The sequence below is a fragment of the Glycine max genome, chromosome 19 (assembly GCF_000004515.6).
Source record: "Glycine max cultivar Williams 82 chromosome 19, Glycine_max_v4.0, whole genome shotgun sequence".
NCBI lineage: Eukaryota > Viridiplantae > Streptophyta > Magnoliopsida > Fabales > Fabaceae > Glycine > Glycine max.
The window spans coordinates 12210286-12226276 of NC_038255.2; the positions used below are offsets into that span (position 1 = coordinate 12210286).

The 15991-nt window shown below is 35.1% G+C and overlaps 1 protein-coding gene across 1 annotated transcript; it reads right to left on the reverse strand.

Annotated features, from left to right (window-relative positions):
* Window positions 1-1302: 1302 nt before the first annotated feature.
* LOC100785795 (sucrase/ferredoxin-like family protein) lies at window positions 1303-5967 on the reverse strand. Its single transcript, NM_001254001.3, has 5 exons — window positions 5645-5967; window positions 5434-5519; window positions 3508-3813; window positions 3337-3420; window positions 1303-1873 (listed from the first exon to the last, which is right to left on the reverse strand). Exons 1-5 carry the CDS (start codon window positions 5870-5872, stop codon window positions 1522-1524), a joined length of 1056 nt encoding a protein of 351 aa, NP_001240930.1. The 5' UTR covers window positions 5873-5967; the 3' UTR covers window positions 1303-1521.
* Window positions 5968-15991: the final 10024 nt, after the last annotated feature.

Consider the following 15991-nt stretch of genomic DNA (forward strand, 5'->3'; position numbering starts at 1 on the left):
CTCTTCCTTCTCCATTCCACTGTCATTCATCTTCCAAGAAGTAAAGAAATTCATTTATGAAGAAGATTCTAGGCTTACAAGCTCCAATGGAGCTTACACCAGCGTGGAAGAACTTAGAGTTGTTATTTTCAAGCTTGACCCATTACTCTCTCAATTTTTGGTATTGGTGCATCTCCTTTTGATAAAGGATTTGATCGTACTGCTGCTGCTAGAAATCACGCTTTTAGGGCATCTCCAATACAAGATCCAATTTTGAGTTCTTAATCACCTTTTTGTTAGATCCTGCCTTGCTACATCACTCATAAGATCTCCTATATTTTTTATTCCAATAATAAATTTTATTTTGAGATTTTAAATTTTATTTAGATCTCACAAGTAACTCATCTTCTAATATTTATTTATAAATTATTTTAAAGTAATAAAAATAATTAATTATATATATTTTAATTTTAAAAAAATATAACAAAGAAGGTGTATGAGACAATGGGTTTTGACTAAGTAGTAGGATTCCATCGTGCACGATCTACATTGTTTTTCCCCTTCTTTCCTTCCCCACCCACCCCCTCCCCTCTTTCATATTCTTTCCCCTTTCTTTTCTCACCCACCTCCTCTGCCCCTCTCTTCGTTTCTTTTTCTTTTTTTTTTCCCACAACAATTAGTTAGGACTTAGGAAAGAGATTCTAAAAAATGATTTAAAAATAGAAGTACAAAAAGATCTCTGGTAGCTGGATTTTAGAAGAATAAATCTTTAGCTTACTATCCCTCTCCAAGATCTATTGGAGATGGCCTAGTAAGAGTTTTGGATACAAGATTTCCTTTAAATTGGGTATGCGTGTGTCAAGGCTTTTTAATATTTAAAAAATAACTAACTTCATTCCCATGAAAGCCTATATCGACATCCCTATAAAAGTATAAATGTCTTAAACATAGGTAAACGTCTATTGCTATCTAAATCATAGAGCAAATATATGCAATACATTATACCCTTTTCTTTTTTGACATTGCACAAATTTCTCACAATTCAAATAAACAAATCATTAACACAAAGGAAAAATATGTGTTGACAAAAATGGTGCACTATGTTATGTTGTTGGATAAATTGTTAGTAATAGAATATAATTAGAATATACTTACAATTCCTGTCAAGCAATCTTGGATAGTCGTATCATTTAAAATCATTATACTTTATAATAATTATTTTCATAAAATTCTTTACATGACAATGTGTTAAAATTAAATTCTTAATTGAATACCAGTAGAAAAAGTTAAGAAACACATCATAATGGAACATTCAGCAGCATAAACATAATTCTGTATGCTTCATAAAGATGATAAAGTTTTCATCACTACATCTGTTGCTAGACTTTAACTATCCTTCCATGCAACATGCGGAAGTGTCTATGTATGACTTCGTAATAGTAGTTTTCGTGATTGTTTCCTGAATTTATGCAACCTCGACAAAAAAAAATATATCGGGCTAATAAACGCCCAAGCAACTCGTAACATGTTTTAGAGAGTAAACTACCCTGCCCTTCTGTAAAGTTTGTAAACCACAGCAACAACTGCTACAGCTCCAAGCACACCAACAGCTGTGAGAATATCACGCTGCTGCAATTGAGGCCAATTAGAACAGATTTTGCTACCCTTCTTTTGTGCTTCAGGTGTTTCTTCAATCTCGTTGTTTTGCTCAACACTTGCACTTCTGCAACAAGAAACCCCATTAACACCTTGGCAACAACCACCCATGTTTTCTTTGTTGCTCAGATTGTCACTTTCAACATGATTAGTCTTGCCCTTGCTGGTATCCTCTCCATTAGCAACTTTCTGGTCATCTGCTCCCTTATCTTCTGCAACAGATGGCCCCATTTGGCCCCTGTAACAATTTAATAAAGTTTAGCTAATATCCCTTCATTATGAGGAAAGAAAATGTTAATCCTTGATACAGAATTTCCAGAGTTGATGCTGATCTTGGAGGATTGTCAATCATAACATAAATTCCAGTTTTACTCTCAATCATACTCCTTGGGAAATAAACAAACTGGCCCGTGTTTTACCTTAGTGTCTTTTCCTGGTAAGTTGTGGTTTTTGAATGTACCTCGTGAGGTTTATAGAGCATCAATTTTTAACTTAATCTTTGAATGCTTATTGGAATGTCCTACTTTAAGAAAAAAAAATAACATGCAATGATCACATTAAGCAGCTGAACAGTATCAAAGATGATACGTTGCTTAATAAAACAACCAAATATTGTTCTCCTTTGATTACTTTGAATTGAAAAACAAGGGCAGATAACAAAGGAAACAAATTCCATCAGACAGAACCATTAGAAAAGGAAGAACATAAGGCAACATTCTGATAGATGGATGAGAATGAAGGCACATGACAAATGAATGAAGGCACATGCTGCATTATTCAGAAATAGATGCCTGTATAGGCTTAATAGCAGGGCTGAAATGTAATTCGGTTGCGTATACTATTTCATGAGAAGATATCCAACTGCTGTTCTCATTATCTTATAAGATATACTCAAGAAAATGCCAATTTACTTGAAGACCGAGATAACAAAAATGTGAATTGAAGACTTGGATTAATATATATATCAAGCTTGAGAACTAATCATGCATAATCCTTGAACCTTTTTCAAATGTTAGCGATAACTCTTTCTTAGAGTAACATGATATTATTTGCAGTAAACGAGGAAAGGTCCCAATTGGTTCCATCAGCACGACACAAAAAATCATGGCATTAAAAAATAGTTGTGACATCAGCACAACACTTTCTCTGTACTCCATTCAATATCAGGTGTGTTTGACAACAATAAACAGCAGATGCCAATAGACAGATATGATTGTTGTATTTCATCTTTCGAAGAAGAAAATCCATGATACAATAACTTCACATTAAAAACAATGGTCATAATCAAACTAAAGATGCATTCCTCTTTTAAAAATTTCCACCCAGTGAGCTCAAGTATTTCAGCAATAGAACTTGTTTAAACCAGGATAATGGACAGATGAGAGAAAAACAAATATGTACACCTACAAAATTTGATGATCATCCAAAGGCAAGAGCAAAAATAGGTAATAAGTGTGAGGCAGTCTCTAACTACCTACACAAACACTCCTCAAAACAATTGTTCTTGCATGTACATGTGTGTGTAACAAAACAGTGATTCTTGATATCGATCTACAACATAGTACGGCAGCTTACAGTAGAATACTTTTAAAATTTTAAAAATCAAATTATAAATGTTTCTTTTTGTCAAAAGAAACAATATATCTTTCAAATTAACATTTGATTAAAAGATACAAAATTCATGACCACAAAAATACCAACCTCAAAAGTCGTTTGATGACCTCTCCCTTTGCAATATGTTGGTCCAACAAATCAGAAACATCGTTAGGAGTAACATAGCCATACCTGTAAATAATTATTATCCACTACAATTAAACAGTACTGAATTCTTTCAAAATAAGAAGATTCAACTTTGCCAGTCAAATATCTTACCAGTGACCCATAATTTTTCCATCTGCACCTGGGCAGTATATGATTACATTCCCAGCATACTTATGCCCACCAATATGAGAACAAGCAGTAACAGATATCTGATCCTTCAAGCATCGAAGCTCAATTTCCTCATTCAGCTTCTTGATGAGAACTGGCCCACAAACACCACATCTCACGTCACGACTTCCATGAGCACACACATAAACATGTGAACCACTAAACACCTCCGGAACTCCAGCAGTCCATGGTTTACCATTCACCAAAACATCTTCGAAAAAGCTATCAACATTTGATTCCTCCAAACCCCTTCAAATTAAAGAACAAAAGAAAAGGGCCTCAAAAACAACAGAAAAATCTGAATACATAAAATTAAAACCCAAAAAACCCTCATTCATCAATAAAGACCAAATTTATTATCTCATCAACGTTTGATTCCTCCAAACCCCTTCAAATTAAAGAACAAAAGAAAAGGGCCTCAAAAACAATAGAAAAATCTGAATACATAAAATTAAAACCCAAAAAACCCTCATTCATCAATAAAGACCAAATTTATTACCTCATCACTTCAACTAAATACCAGTTAAAGCAAGTTTAGAACTTCCACCTATGCACAAAGGAATGGCATCACTGAAGAAAATGGGAGTGAATCGAAAGGCTTCCATTTTCGTTCTTGGTTTTTGGGGGCTTTCGGGCTCCTCTCGATCTTATTCGTAGTTGGGAAGGGGGAAGACCCCCTGCAGGGACACACTATTGGAAATCCCTTTGCATAATACAACCTTAACACTCCCTTACGCTAGCAAAGGAAATCATTAGCACACGGAGAAACTACATTAGGATTCACACTGTAGCAAAAATATTTTCCTACACTTGTTATTAAAGCTGCAGTACAATAATTATAATCATATTGTAGTGGTCAGTCCCAAATAGCAGTGCAGAGCGCCAGACATTGAAATGCTATGGCAGGTAGTGGGATGGCCAGTGGTCACTATTCTTACCAATTAGAATTTTAAGAAAAAGTATAAAACTTAGAAGAGAGCACAAAACCTTGAATAAAAGACCTGTTTTAGTGGGATTAAATCACAGAACAATTGAACAAAGAAGGGATAGAACAGAACAAGGCAGCAAAGGTTACAGTTGGCCAGAAACAGTGACAAGTTTGCCAGAAAATGGCCACAGATGTCAGGGATGGCCAAAAACTATGGAGAATAGAGGTTGGGGAAGGTTGGGGATTTGTCACAAAGGAGAACAGTGGGTGCTACTCCATAAACAGAATGCACACAAGTGACTGAAAAAGTAAAAATATGGTTTCAATTGTGACTCAAAGGGGGCAAAATCTAGAATTGCCCCCCAAAACAGACCTAAAGGACACTGTTTCATCAGTTCAGAGTTAAAATATGTATTCTACTACGCACTCCAATAGAACCTGATCCAACCATGATTTTCCACGATTTTGCCTACAATTACAGCCATGGTATTTGTTACTTCAAACTGCAACACTACTCAATTTTTGTAACAAGCTCCTAGCGCTCTGCAATTCCTCAATAGCGCTAATAGTTGGCACTATTAACAACTATGAATTATATTAAATATTTGAATTGTAATAATATATTAAATGTTTTGAACCATTTGCACACAGAAACTTGTTGACCTAGCTCCCTCCACCGCTGATTTAAACCATCAGTCACAAACAAGAAAATCCACACAGTTCTAACGTTCCACATACAATTCACAAAGTTTCTAAATTCAGAAAATCTTCCTTGCGTTGCATGCAACATACTCAAGAGAAGGATAACTTAACTCTTAGGAGCTTAAATTTCAGCTAAATTCAAGCTGAGCTTTACCTAACTCACGGAACTAAACCCTATAATCGACGTTCAACTTCAGTTCAAACTTCAATATACAATAATAATAGATTCTCCAATTCACCTGTATTTGATCATGTCGGGGAAAATCAACACGTCACCGTCGAGGAAGCCAGCCTCCTCACGCACCTCGCACACGGTGATTTTCGTCTGCAAAGTCAAACACCGAAGTCAACCTCAGATCGTAGCGAAAAATCGCAACCAAACATAGAAACCATCCATACTCTAATTTTCTATTCGTCGAAAAACAAGAAGGAATGAACGAAGGGGCGGACCTTGAGGGGCAAGTCGTTCTTGCGGGCTTTGAAGGTGGCGGCGACGCGCTTGGGGAAGGGATCGGCGTCGGAGGCCTCGATGCGCGGGGGCCAGGACAGGTGACTCTTGTAGCAGAGGAACACGTGGCGGTCGTAGGCGTCGACGGTGCCGGCGAGGTTTTCCGAGAACATTTCCGGCCGATTGAAGCCGTTGACGGCGTCGTCGGCGGTGGGGTTCTCGGAGGCCATCGAGAAAGTGAACCAGAAAAAATGGAAATGGAAATGGAAAGTGAAAGAAGAGTAGAGAGGGAAAGGGATTCACACTTAAACTACACACCTTTTGGCGGTGATTCGTCAGATATAATGGGAGCGGAGAGGGTGCGCAATGCGCCAAGGGTTTAGACTTTCGTGATATTGAACGTGACATGTTCTGTTTCTTATTGCATTAATTATGAATTAATTAAACTAAAAATGTAAAAAGTATTTGACTTAATTTTTGTAGAATTATTATTATATTAGTTCTAAGGACAGATTAAAGACACGTTACATTAATAATAATTATATCATTAATCATTTTACTTAAACTGTGATTTTATTAATAATTATTGTTATATTTTTTTATCGATTCATTTATTCGAATTCGAAATCTTACATTAAAATAACTAAATTTATTACATTATGTATGAGAACTATAAATACATAATTAGAGTCTTTTTATTTATTTAAATAATATTTTAAATTTTTTATAATGAAGTATTATTTCATTTACTTTTAATTGTTTATTGATAAATAAAAACATTAAATTTCCATACACTATTAATATAAATTTCTTTTACATTTTTAATTAATTATATGTCTTAAAAAATAATAAAAGGTTATCATAAATAAGATTTTAAAAATAATTATTATAAAAACTAATAAATTTATCACGTTACAATTTGAAATCCATAAATCACACTTTAGATTAAATTCATAAAATAGCTTATAAAACATTTTTTTATATTTCAAATATGGACGTCTTGACCAACAACTTTTTATCGGAGTCACGATTTGGTTTAAATATTTGTTTCATTGTTTAAAGCTTCACTTTAAGGATAAAAAATGCATTGTGCGAGGACTAAAATAAGAAATAAAAATTACAAGAACAAAAATGAAAAAAAAACATTAAACTACACTGATGAAAAAAATATTTGAACTTTTTATCTATTTATAGCTTAAAATTAGGGTTAAATTAAATACACATCATTAGAGAGTCTCCAATTTGAGAAAGACACGTTTGAATCAAATGTGTGGTTAAAATTAAATTGGAGACTCGCCAACTAAACTCATTGTTTAACTTAAAGCATCTCAGACATGATTGTTTTTATTCTCCCTTAAACATATCATTTTTTCACGAACTTATTTTCTACAAGCACTAGGATAGTAAGTCTATACATGTGTCGTGACTTGTGAGATATGTTTCTTCTTCCTCCCCTAATGTTATATGACAAAACAGCATAATCTTTGTTATTTGACTCTAAGGTAGACAAGGGGATCTTTCTTGGATATTCTGATACATCTAAAGCCTATGTAGTTTTTAACACAGGACTTTAGTTGTTGACAAATCAATCCATGTTAAGTTTAATGATGGACTAACGACTGATAGGAGACTATCAAATCTTGGGGATGATTTTTGCATATATGTAGATTGGTCCATTTATAACCCCAAGACAGATGAAGTCAAACAGTTTGAAGTGATTCTTCCACAGACTAAAGGTTCATATGAACAACAACCATAAACGAAGGACTAAAAGTTTGTCACATATCACCCTCAAGATCAGATCATAAGAAGTCAAACTGAAGGAGTCAGAACTAGATCATCTTTTAGAGATCAAGCGTCTAATGCCTTTGTCTCAGAGATATAGTCTAACACTATAGATGAAGCATTAGAACACGCCATGGAAGAAAAGCTTCATCAGTTTATCTAAAATGATGTTTAGACCCTAGTCCCTAAGCCCAAAACCAAGAGTATCATTTGAATAAGATGGGTGTTTAGAAACATTCTAGATGAAACAACATAATCTAGGTTAGTAGCTCAAGGTTATAACTAGCATGAAGGTATAGATTTCACTGAAACATTTGCTCATGATGCTAGACTCGAAGCTATGGGATCATGCTTGCCTTTGTTGCTAATAGAAACATTAAGGTTATATCCATGAGGGTAGTCCATGAATTGATCTCTCAAGTACATTTGTTCATGCAATTTGCCAAGGGATGAGCAATCTTATTAGGAAAGATTGAGATCAGTTGGATGCACTAGTAAGAGTTTGGTAATGAGCATCCACTTCTTATGAATGGTCCCTTCGTTGTTTTGCTAACAGATCCTAAGAGATGTTTCCTTGAGAACTCTTTTTATCCTTTCACTTCTAAAAATTACCCCATACTTGAGTGGGGTTTACCTCCGTAGATGGTTTAACTTGCTGAATTTCATATGCGAGCCAATGAGAAGGCATCTTGACAAAGTTGTGTTGCATTGGACGAGTCCATTGTGGAGGAGAAAGATTAACTATGGCATTTGATGGTAGCGAAAAAGAAGATGGAACTCAATAAACCAAGAAGGGCGGTTAATTGGTTTTCAAAACAATATATACTTTTAAAAAATAGAGTTACAAAAAAACTTTTGTATGGATCATATCACAAATAAATATGAATCGAATGTAATCAATACTTTATCACTCTTTCCTTAAACATGATCCTTCATTAAGATTCTTTCTTTCACAATCATAAAACTTGAATCTTTGTGAAAAACATGTTTAAAACTTGAATAAGTTGATTAAACCTTGAATGAGAGAAAAAAGATTAGAACAAGAGAAGAAAGACAAAATCTTTTATACTGGTTCACTCTCTATTTCTGAAGAAGCTAATCTAATTATTTATTCCACTATGCATCAAACACTAAGGTTCTTTGTGAATATAAGCCTAAGAGAACCCTACTCTTAGCCCAAACTAGAAAACTATATTCTAGCATGTTGTAAGCAAATCACGTATAAAAAGAAAGACCGTGTAAAAACCACACACAAGAAAAACCAAGTGGGAGAGATACAACCTGACCAATCTTTCCACAAAAACCTTGCTGGATTGAGACAGTGGTCTTCTTCTACTCAAAAGACACAACTCACTTTCAAGAAAAGATCTTCATAACTCAACGATTAAGAAGTTATGAGTTACTATAAAGCACTTTTCTTCTCTTCTCCTATTCACTAATGAAAGCACAAAATCTTGCTCATTATGAGGCTAAGATGTTATTTTCGAGATGTATTGAGTATTATCTAATGATCTCATGATGTGTAGATGTGAACAAAAGCTGGTTATTTATAGAGAAAACAATTATAATAATCTGTAATTAATTAAATCTATAAGGTAATCGATTATTTTAGCAAATTAATAGATTAGATTATCTAAGTAATGGATTAAAGTGTTCATCCAACATCTGGAAAATAACTCAAGAACAATGTAATTGATTAGATTATCTAAGTAATCGATTAAAGTGTTCATCCAACATCTGGAAAACAACTCAAGAATAATGTAATCGATTATATGACCTAAGTAATTAATTAAAGTGTTCTTGTTCACCTCTGAACACTTGAACAAGAGATAAGTAATCAATTAATCCACTTGGTAATTGATTAAAGCAGAGACTCCTAACTAAATCAGTCATTGTCTCAAACAACAATGTAATTGATTAGGAGATACCGGTAATCGATTAAACCGATATGAGACTTAACTCTACAAGCTCCAAACAACTTTTTGTAATCGATTACAACAAGGCTATAATCGATTAAAATAAAGTTTTTGCCTCTGAAGAAATTTTTTTAACTTAGAAAATTTTCTTCACACACACTATGATGATGCACAATGCAAAATAGATATCAAATGTACTAAGATGAATCAATCAAGATAACAACAAATACAAATGCCACTCAAAGGAGTTAGGCAAGTAAAAGCCAAAACTTCTTCAAGCTTTTCCTTAAGCTTCAAGTTTAGCCTTAGGTTGTTCCATGTTGCTCTCCTATCTCTAAAAAGTATAGCATTAAAGGCCTCAAACAAAGTGTGCTCATAGTCATGTTGCATTCAGACGGGTGCTTGGACATTTATGGTTTCCCTTGCCACTGGTTCAGGAGATAAAGATTCAAATTAAGGGGTCTCAAATGCAAGATTACTATTAATGAATGCCAGAGGAAACCTCTGAGCCTCTATTAGGGGTTCCCTTGGAGCAACCCTTCTTAATCTATCCAGATGAGAAGGTGATGGAGGTCGATGTGGTTGAGCGGATGGTGCATGTTTGCAGAGGGGAGAGATAGGAGTATCCTCTATGGACTCTCTATCTGATGGTGAAGAGGTTGAATCCTCCTTGTTTCCAGTAAATGAAATTGCCCATTCTTTATCCCTAATCTTTGGGTTGGCCTTGGTCATCCTCATCTTGATACGTCTTGGAATAGCAGAGGAGATGATGGACACCCGCAATTTAAAGACTGGTTAGACCTTCTTAGCCCTTTTTGGTGTAGGGGAAACTAGAGCAGCTGCTTTCCTCTTTTGCAAGGCACTTGAACTAGACCCTCATCATTTTCATTAGTCTCACTTTGGTCTTTCAACCTTTGTGGGACTGAGCTCATGGCCGATGGATGCATAGGAGAAGATGCATTAGTCACATGTTTTTTTCCTCTGCTCCCATGCAAGAAGCTCCACTTCTTCTTCATCCTTTTTAGATTTTTTTTTGGTTGCTCAACCATGATCTTCTGAATCTTTCTTGAAATATCAAACCTATTTAGACCTTGGTCTTCATCAATAATGGACTTGGCTAGCCTTTTTTGTTTCCTCTTATTAATAGTGTCCAGGTCCACCAAAGGAGCCTTCTTTAGACTTTGTTCTAAAGAAACCTTTATAGCTTTCAGGTTAGTCTTGCTAAACTTTTGTTGTTTAGCAACAACTAAGCCCTTGGTGATTAGGGCGAGCTGAGAGTCTTCGCCCATCCTTTTGAAAACATGGTACACTCATTGATCCCACAAAAGCATTTTGATGAGGGTTGCATAGTAGATGTCGTTCAAACCACCTAAGCCCTTCAGGTTCCTCAACATGTTGATGTATATGGTGTGTGGAAGGTCAAAAGGGAGGTTCTCCATCAAGTGTAATAATACAAACGTGTGGAGGTCAGGTGAGGTTGTTTTGGTACCTGCTTAGTGAAGAACACTCTTGTTCAGAATGTTAGCCCATATTTTTTCTTTCTCACACATCAGGTTGTACACAATCATTTTCTGGTTGCCAACCTTGTCAACATTCTCCCGATAGAGTGCTCTTGTGACATGAGAGTCATAGTTCTTCTCCCAGCCCTCCCGATAAGTACTTTCTTCATGCAAACAACCTATTGCCTTAGTAATAGTGTTGCTGGACAACACCACATGCACTCCCAAAACCTTGAATGTTATAATCTTCTTGTTAACAAACCCAACATGTCTACAAAAGGTTCAAATGAGTTCAGTATGAATGGTTTGCAGTTCAATGAAGAAGTGTTTAGCACCACAGAACAATAGAGTTTCATTTAGCTTTTGACCTACTTTTTCGAGTTCTTTAATGTCGAAAAAGTGTTCTACATGGATGGATGGCTCATTGTCTGTGTGGATGGTTGTGATTAGCAAAGGTGTTTGCAAAGACCATTGCAAAGAGTTGAAAGCTAAGGTTTGAATTCTCAAAGAAGAAGTTGAAGTGTTTTAGAGATAGCGTAATGGCAAGAGTTTCAACATAATAAGGCTTTATAGTGGGTTTTTTTTAAAAAATCATTTGGCCTGCTTTCCAAAATTGACTTAGCATAAAGTGTTACAGTGTTTCGTTATGAAAACACTGCGTTTTGTATATAAATATAAAATGCATGATATGTCATCCATATATTGAATGTTGAGAGTGTGTGTTAAAGTTCTATGGATGATATATCCTTGGATGCAACAGTGGATGACATATAGAGATTAAATCAATCATTAATAGAGATCATTCCAAGTTGACTTATTAACAAAATCAACCTTTCTTCAGTTAATGGTTTTGTAAAGATGTCAACAAGTTGATCATCTGTGGGTACAAACTGTAAGTCCACTATCCCATTCTGAACATGATCTCTTATAAAGTGATGTTTAATTTCTATATGTTTTTCTCTAGAATGCAATGTTGGATTTTTCAAAAGACTTAGCTCTATTGTAACATAAGATGTGAATTTTACTCCCAGAGACACTGCAATCTTCAAGTTGATTCTTTATCTACAGAAGTTGAGCACAACAACTTGTTGCTGACATATATTTTGCTTTAGTAGTGGATAATACAGTTGAGCCTTGCTTCTTGCGCATCCAATTTATTAAGTTCCCACCTATAAAGTGACAACTTCCACTTTTGCTTTTCCTTTCAACTTTATCATCGTCATAGTCCACATTGTAATAGCTTGTGAGTCTGAAACTTTATCTTCTTTTGAACATAAGACCAAGGTTAGGAGTTCCAATTAAATATTTGAATATATGTTGTGAATGTATATCATGCAGGTTTTGATGATGCCAAAAGTTTACTTGATGAGCACAGATTGAATCAAGTCAAAGAACAAGATCAAGAAAATCTAAGATAAGGACTTCGTAAATTTGTTAAAAGAATCTCAATTTGATTGCTATAGTTTGGCCTTAAAATCTTTACAGTTAAAATTATTTTATTAAAGTTAAATCAGTTCAGAAATCTTTTTTTGAACTGGTAATCGATTACCAGAGTTTATGAAAATGACATATTGAAAATTTTGAACTAGTGAACCAACGACACAAAGTAATTTGAATTTTGATCTGTGTAATCGATTACAAGAGTCATGTAATCGATTACCAGTGAAGAGATTTTAGAAAAACTATTGAAAAGTCACAATCCTTCAAAGATATGACTGTGTAATCGATTACAAGTGTCATGTAATCGATTACCAGTGAAAAAGTTTCATAAAATCTTTTGAAAAGACACATCTCTTCAAATTGTTTTGAACAAGCACAATGGGCCTATATATATGTGTGTCCTTACTTCGAAATGAAAATAATTCTCAAAGAACTTAACTTTCAAAACATCTCTAAACATATTTGGCCAAACTCTTGCAAATTATTGAGAATTCTTCTAGGAACTTCAAGTTGTATCATCTGCTCTAAAAGAGAGAAATCATTTTGTTCATCTTATAAAACTCAGTTGTAATCAAGAGATTGTTTGTCTCTTGGTGAGGGAGAAACTCGAACACAAGGGTGAGGGATCTCAAGGCGTGTTCAAAGATTGTAAAGGATTTACAAGGATAGTGGAAAATCTCAAGTGGGTTACTTGAGGACTGGACATAGACATGGGAAGTGGACAAACCAGTATAAATCGAGTTTGCAATTCTCTCTTTCCTTATCTCATTTATTATATTGCAATTTACTTTGTCTTGCACATTTAAAGAACATTGTTTAATTGATTACTTCTTCTTCTACATTCTAAATCTATCACATATCATTTAAAAAGAAGGATTAAATCTTGTTAGTCAGAAAATTTTTAAGACTTAATCCACCCCCCTCTTAAGTTATTAAGGCCACTTGTTAAACATATGTTTGACTACATTTAGATGAACTTCCCTTGGTTCTTTTTGAAATCATGAACATAGAGAAACATTGAACATGATATCAGGCTTGGACATAGTGAGATAGAGTAGTGAACCAAACATTGCGCTGTATTGAGTCCCACCCACCTTGGTTGATTTCTCGTCCAGCCCAACGTATGCAATGGGGTGCATAAGAGTCTTCATCTCTCATGCGTCACCCATGTTGAATTTCTTCTGTAATTCTTTCACATACTTGGTCTAATAAATGTAGATGCCTTAGGGTGTTTGTTTTATTTGAAATCCAACAAAAAAATCTTCACAGAGCATTTCGTTAGTAGCACCGAAAATGATGGAAGCTTGCTTGTGGAGCTTCTATGGAGGCTGGATCTGTGAGCTTAAATGAGGTCCTTCAATGGTGATTTTCCACCATGGAGATGCAGCAGAAGACAAAGGATAAGAGGTGAGAGGAGGTGCCATCCACTGGGGAATAAGCCATGGAAGAAGGAGCTTCACCACTAAGAATGTGCCTTGGATAAGAAGCTTGGAGAGGACGCTTCAATGGAGGAAAAGAAAGAGAAAGAGAAAGAGAGAGGGGGAAGCACGAAATTGAAGGAAGAAAAGAGGGAGAGAAGTTGAGCCAAAACAACAAACACACTTTCCTTTCACCTTTTTTTTCGTGGATACTGATTTTTCTGCCAACTTGTGTGATTTTTCGTATTTTTTTCTTTTATCCAAATCAGTTGGTCCTTTTTTTTTATAACTTTTTCCCAGATGTCTAGAAAATTCAGTGAATATTTTAGGTCAAAATTCACATTGACCAATTCTCAGTAATTTTTACAAGTTCGTATGTCCAAGCAGCCAGAACTAGCGATTTTAGACTTCAAATTTTTTTTAAGCATGGTATATTGATTACCTTGGGCTTACTTTAAACCTTCCTATTTATGTTGAACTCACTAGGCTTGTTTACCACAATTTTAGGAGTTCAATATTCACTAAGGATCAAAATTTCAGCCAGCAATTCAATCACCAAAACTCAAGATCACAATAGACACAATCATAAGGAAACATAAAAGTTCAAGAAAAGGTTCACAATTAAAGACTCTCTAAGAATTTTGCATGAACATGTTAAGTACTAATTAACATTCAAGATTTGACTCAAATCAAATAATAGGTTAAAATACTTTCATATAGTCATCAACAAATGAGTTAGACAAAGAAACAAGAAAAATAAAACTCAGCACAACATAAGAAATCTTATGTGACAAGTTTCATGACTAGACATGACTTCTATGACAACACTACAATAGGTGAACAAGTCACTCTAGATTTTTTAGGTTTACTTCTACTTTAATGTTTTTGTAAGAATTTTATGGTTCAGGTTTCAGCCACAAAAAATAACAAGACAAAACTCAAAGGAACCTAAACTCAACACAATTCATGGTTCAAGAACAAGAACAAGAAATTTGAACCATAGAAAATCAAATCTAGCTTCTATAGCAAGTTTAATCGGTGGAATCTCTAAAGAATCATGTTAACAACATTTAGCACAAGACATGTAAGGAGATACATGGAAAAAAATGAAGAAACAACAATGGAGGAGAAGGTAAAGCAGCAAATTAATGGAGGTTTAAGGAGCACCTACTTGAACCTCTTGTGCTCTGATTACCACATGATGGAAGCTTGCTTGTGGAGCTTCTATGGAGGTTGGATCTTTGAGCTTCAATGAGATCCTTCAATGGTGATTTTCCACCATGGAGATGCAGCGGAAGACAAAGGATAAGAGGTGAGAGGAGGCATCATCCACAAGGGAATAAGCCATGGAAGAAGGAGCTTCACCACTAAGAATTTGCCTTGGATAAGAAGCTTAGAGAGGATGCTTCAATGGAGGAAAAGAAAGAGAAAGAGAAAGAGAGGGGGGGAGCATGAAATTGAAGGAATAAAAGAGAGAGAGAAGTTGAAATTTGAGTTGTGTCTCACAAGACTCTCATTCATCAAAGTTACAACAAATGTTACACATGCTTCTATTTATAGACTAGGTAGCTCCCTCGAGAAGCTTTCTTGAGAAGATTCCTAGAGAAGATAGAGCTTAGCTACACACACCTCTCTAATAGGTAAGCTCACCTCCTTGAGATGAGAAGCTAGAGCTTAGATACATACCCCTATAATAGCTAAGCTCACCCCCATGCAAAAAATACATGAAAATACTAAAAAAGTCCTTACTACAAAGACTACTCAAAATGCCCTGAAATACAAGGCTAAAACCCTATACTACTAGAATGGCCAAAATACAAGGCCCAAAAGAAGGAAAAACCTATTCTAATATTTACAATGATAAGTAGGCTCATACTTAGCCATGGGCCTGAAATCTATCCTAAGGCTCATGAGAACCCTAGGGCCTTCCCTTGGATCTCTGGCCCAATCTACTTGGAGTCTTCTATCCAGTGCCCTTGTTGGGTAGGATTGCATCAGAAAATGATATCATTCACATATACTTGCACTAATAAAAACTGAGAATCATAGTTTTTGCGAAAAAGTGTCATTTCAACCTTTCCTCGCTCAAAGCCATTTTTCAAGAGAAATAAACTTAGTTTTTCATACAAAGCTCTAGGAGTGATCCTAAGTCCATATAGTAGGGCTTTGAAGTGTTTAAAAACATGTTGAGGAAGAGTTTCACTTTCAAACCCTAAAGGTTGTTCAACATAAACTTCCTCTTGGATTAAGCCATTTAGAAATGCAGCGCTTTTTACATCCATTTGATGCAA

Bases quoted from the DNA above. Each gene is read 5' to 3' on its own strand.
- LOC100785795 (NM_001254001.3), bottom strand. From the start codon at position 5,872: ATGGCCTCCGAGAACCCCACCGCCGACGACGCCGTCAACGGCTTCAAT. The intron at 5,520-5,644 runs GTCCGCCCCTTC...TTGACTTTGCAG, and splicing joins AGAACGACTTGCCCCTCAAG to ACGAAAATCACCGTGTGCGA. The intron at 3,421-3,507 runs GTAAGATATTTG...AATTATTTACAG, and splicing joins GGAAAAATTATGGGTCACTG to GTATGGCTATGTTACTCCTA.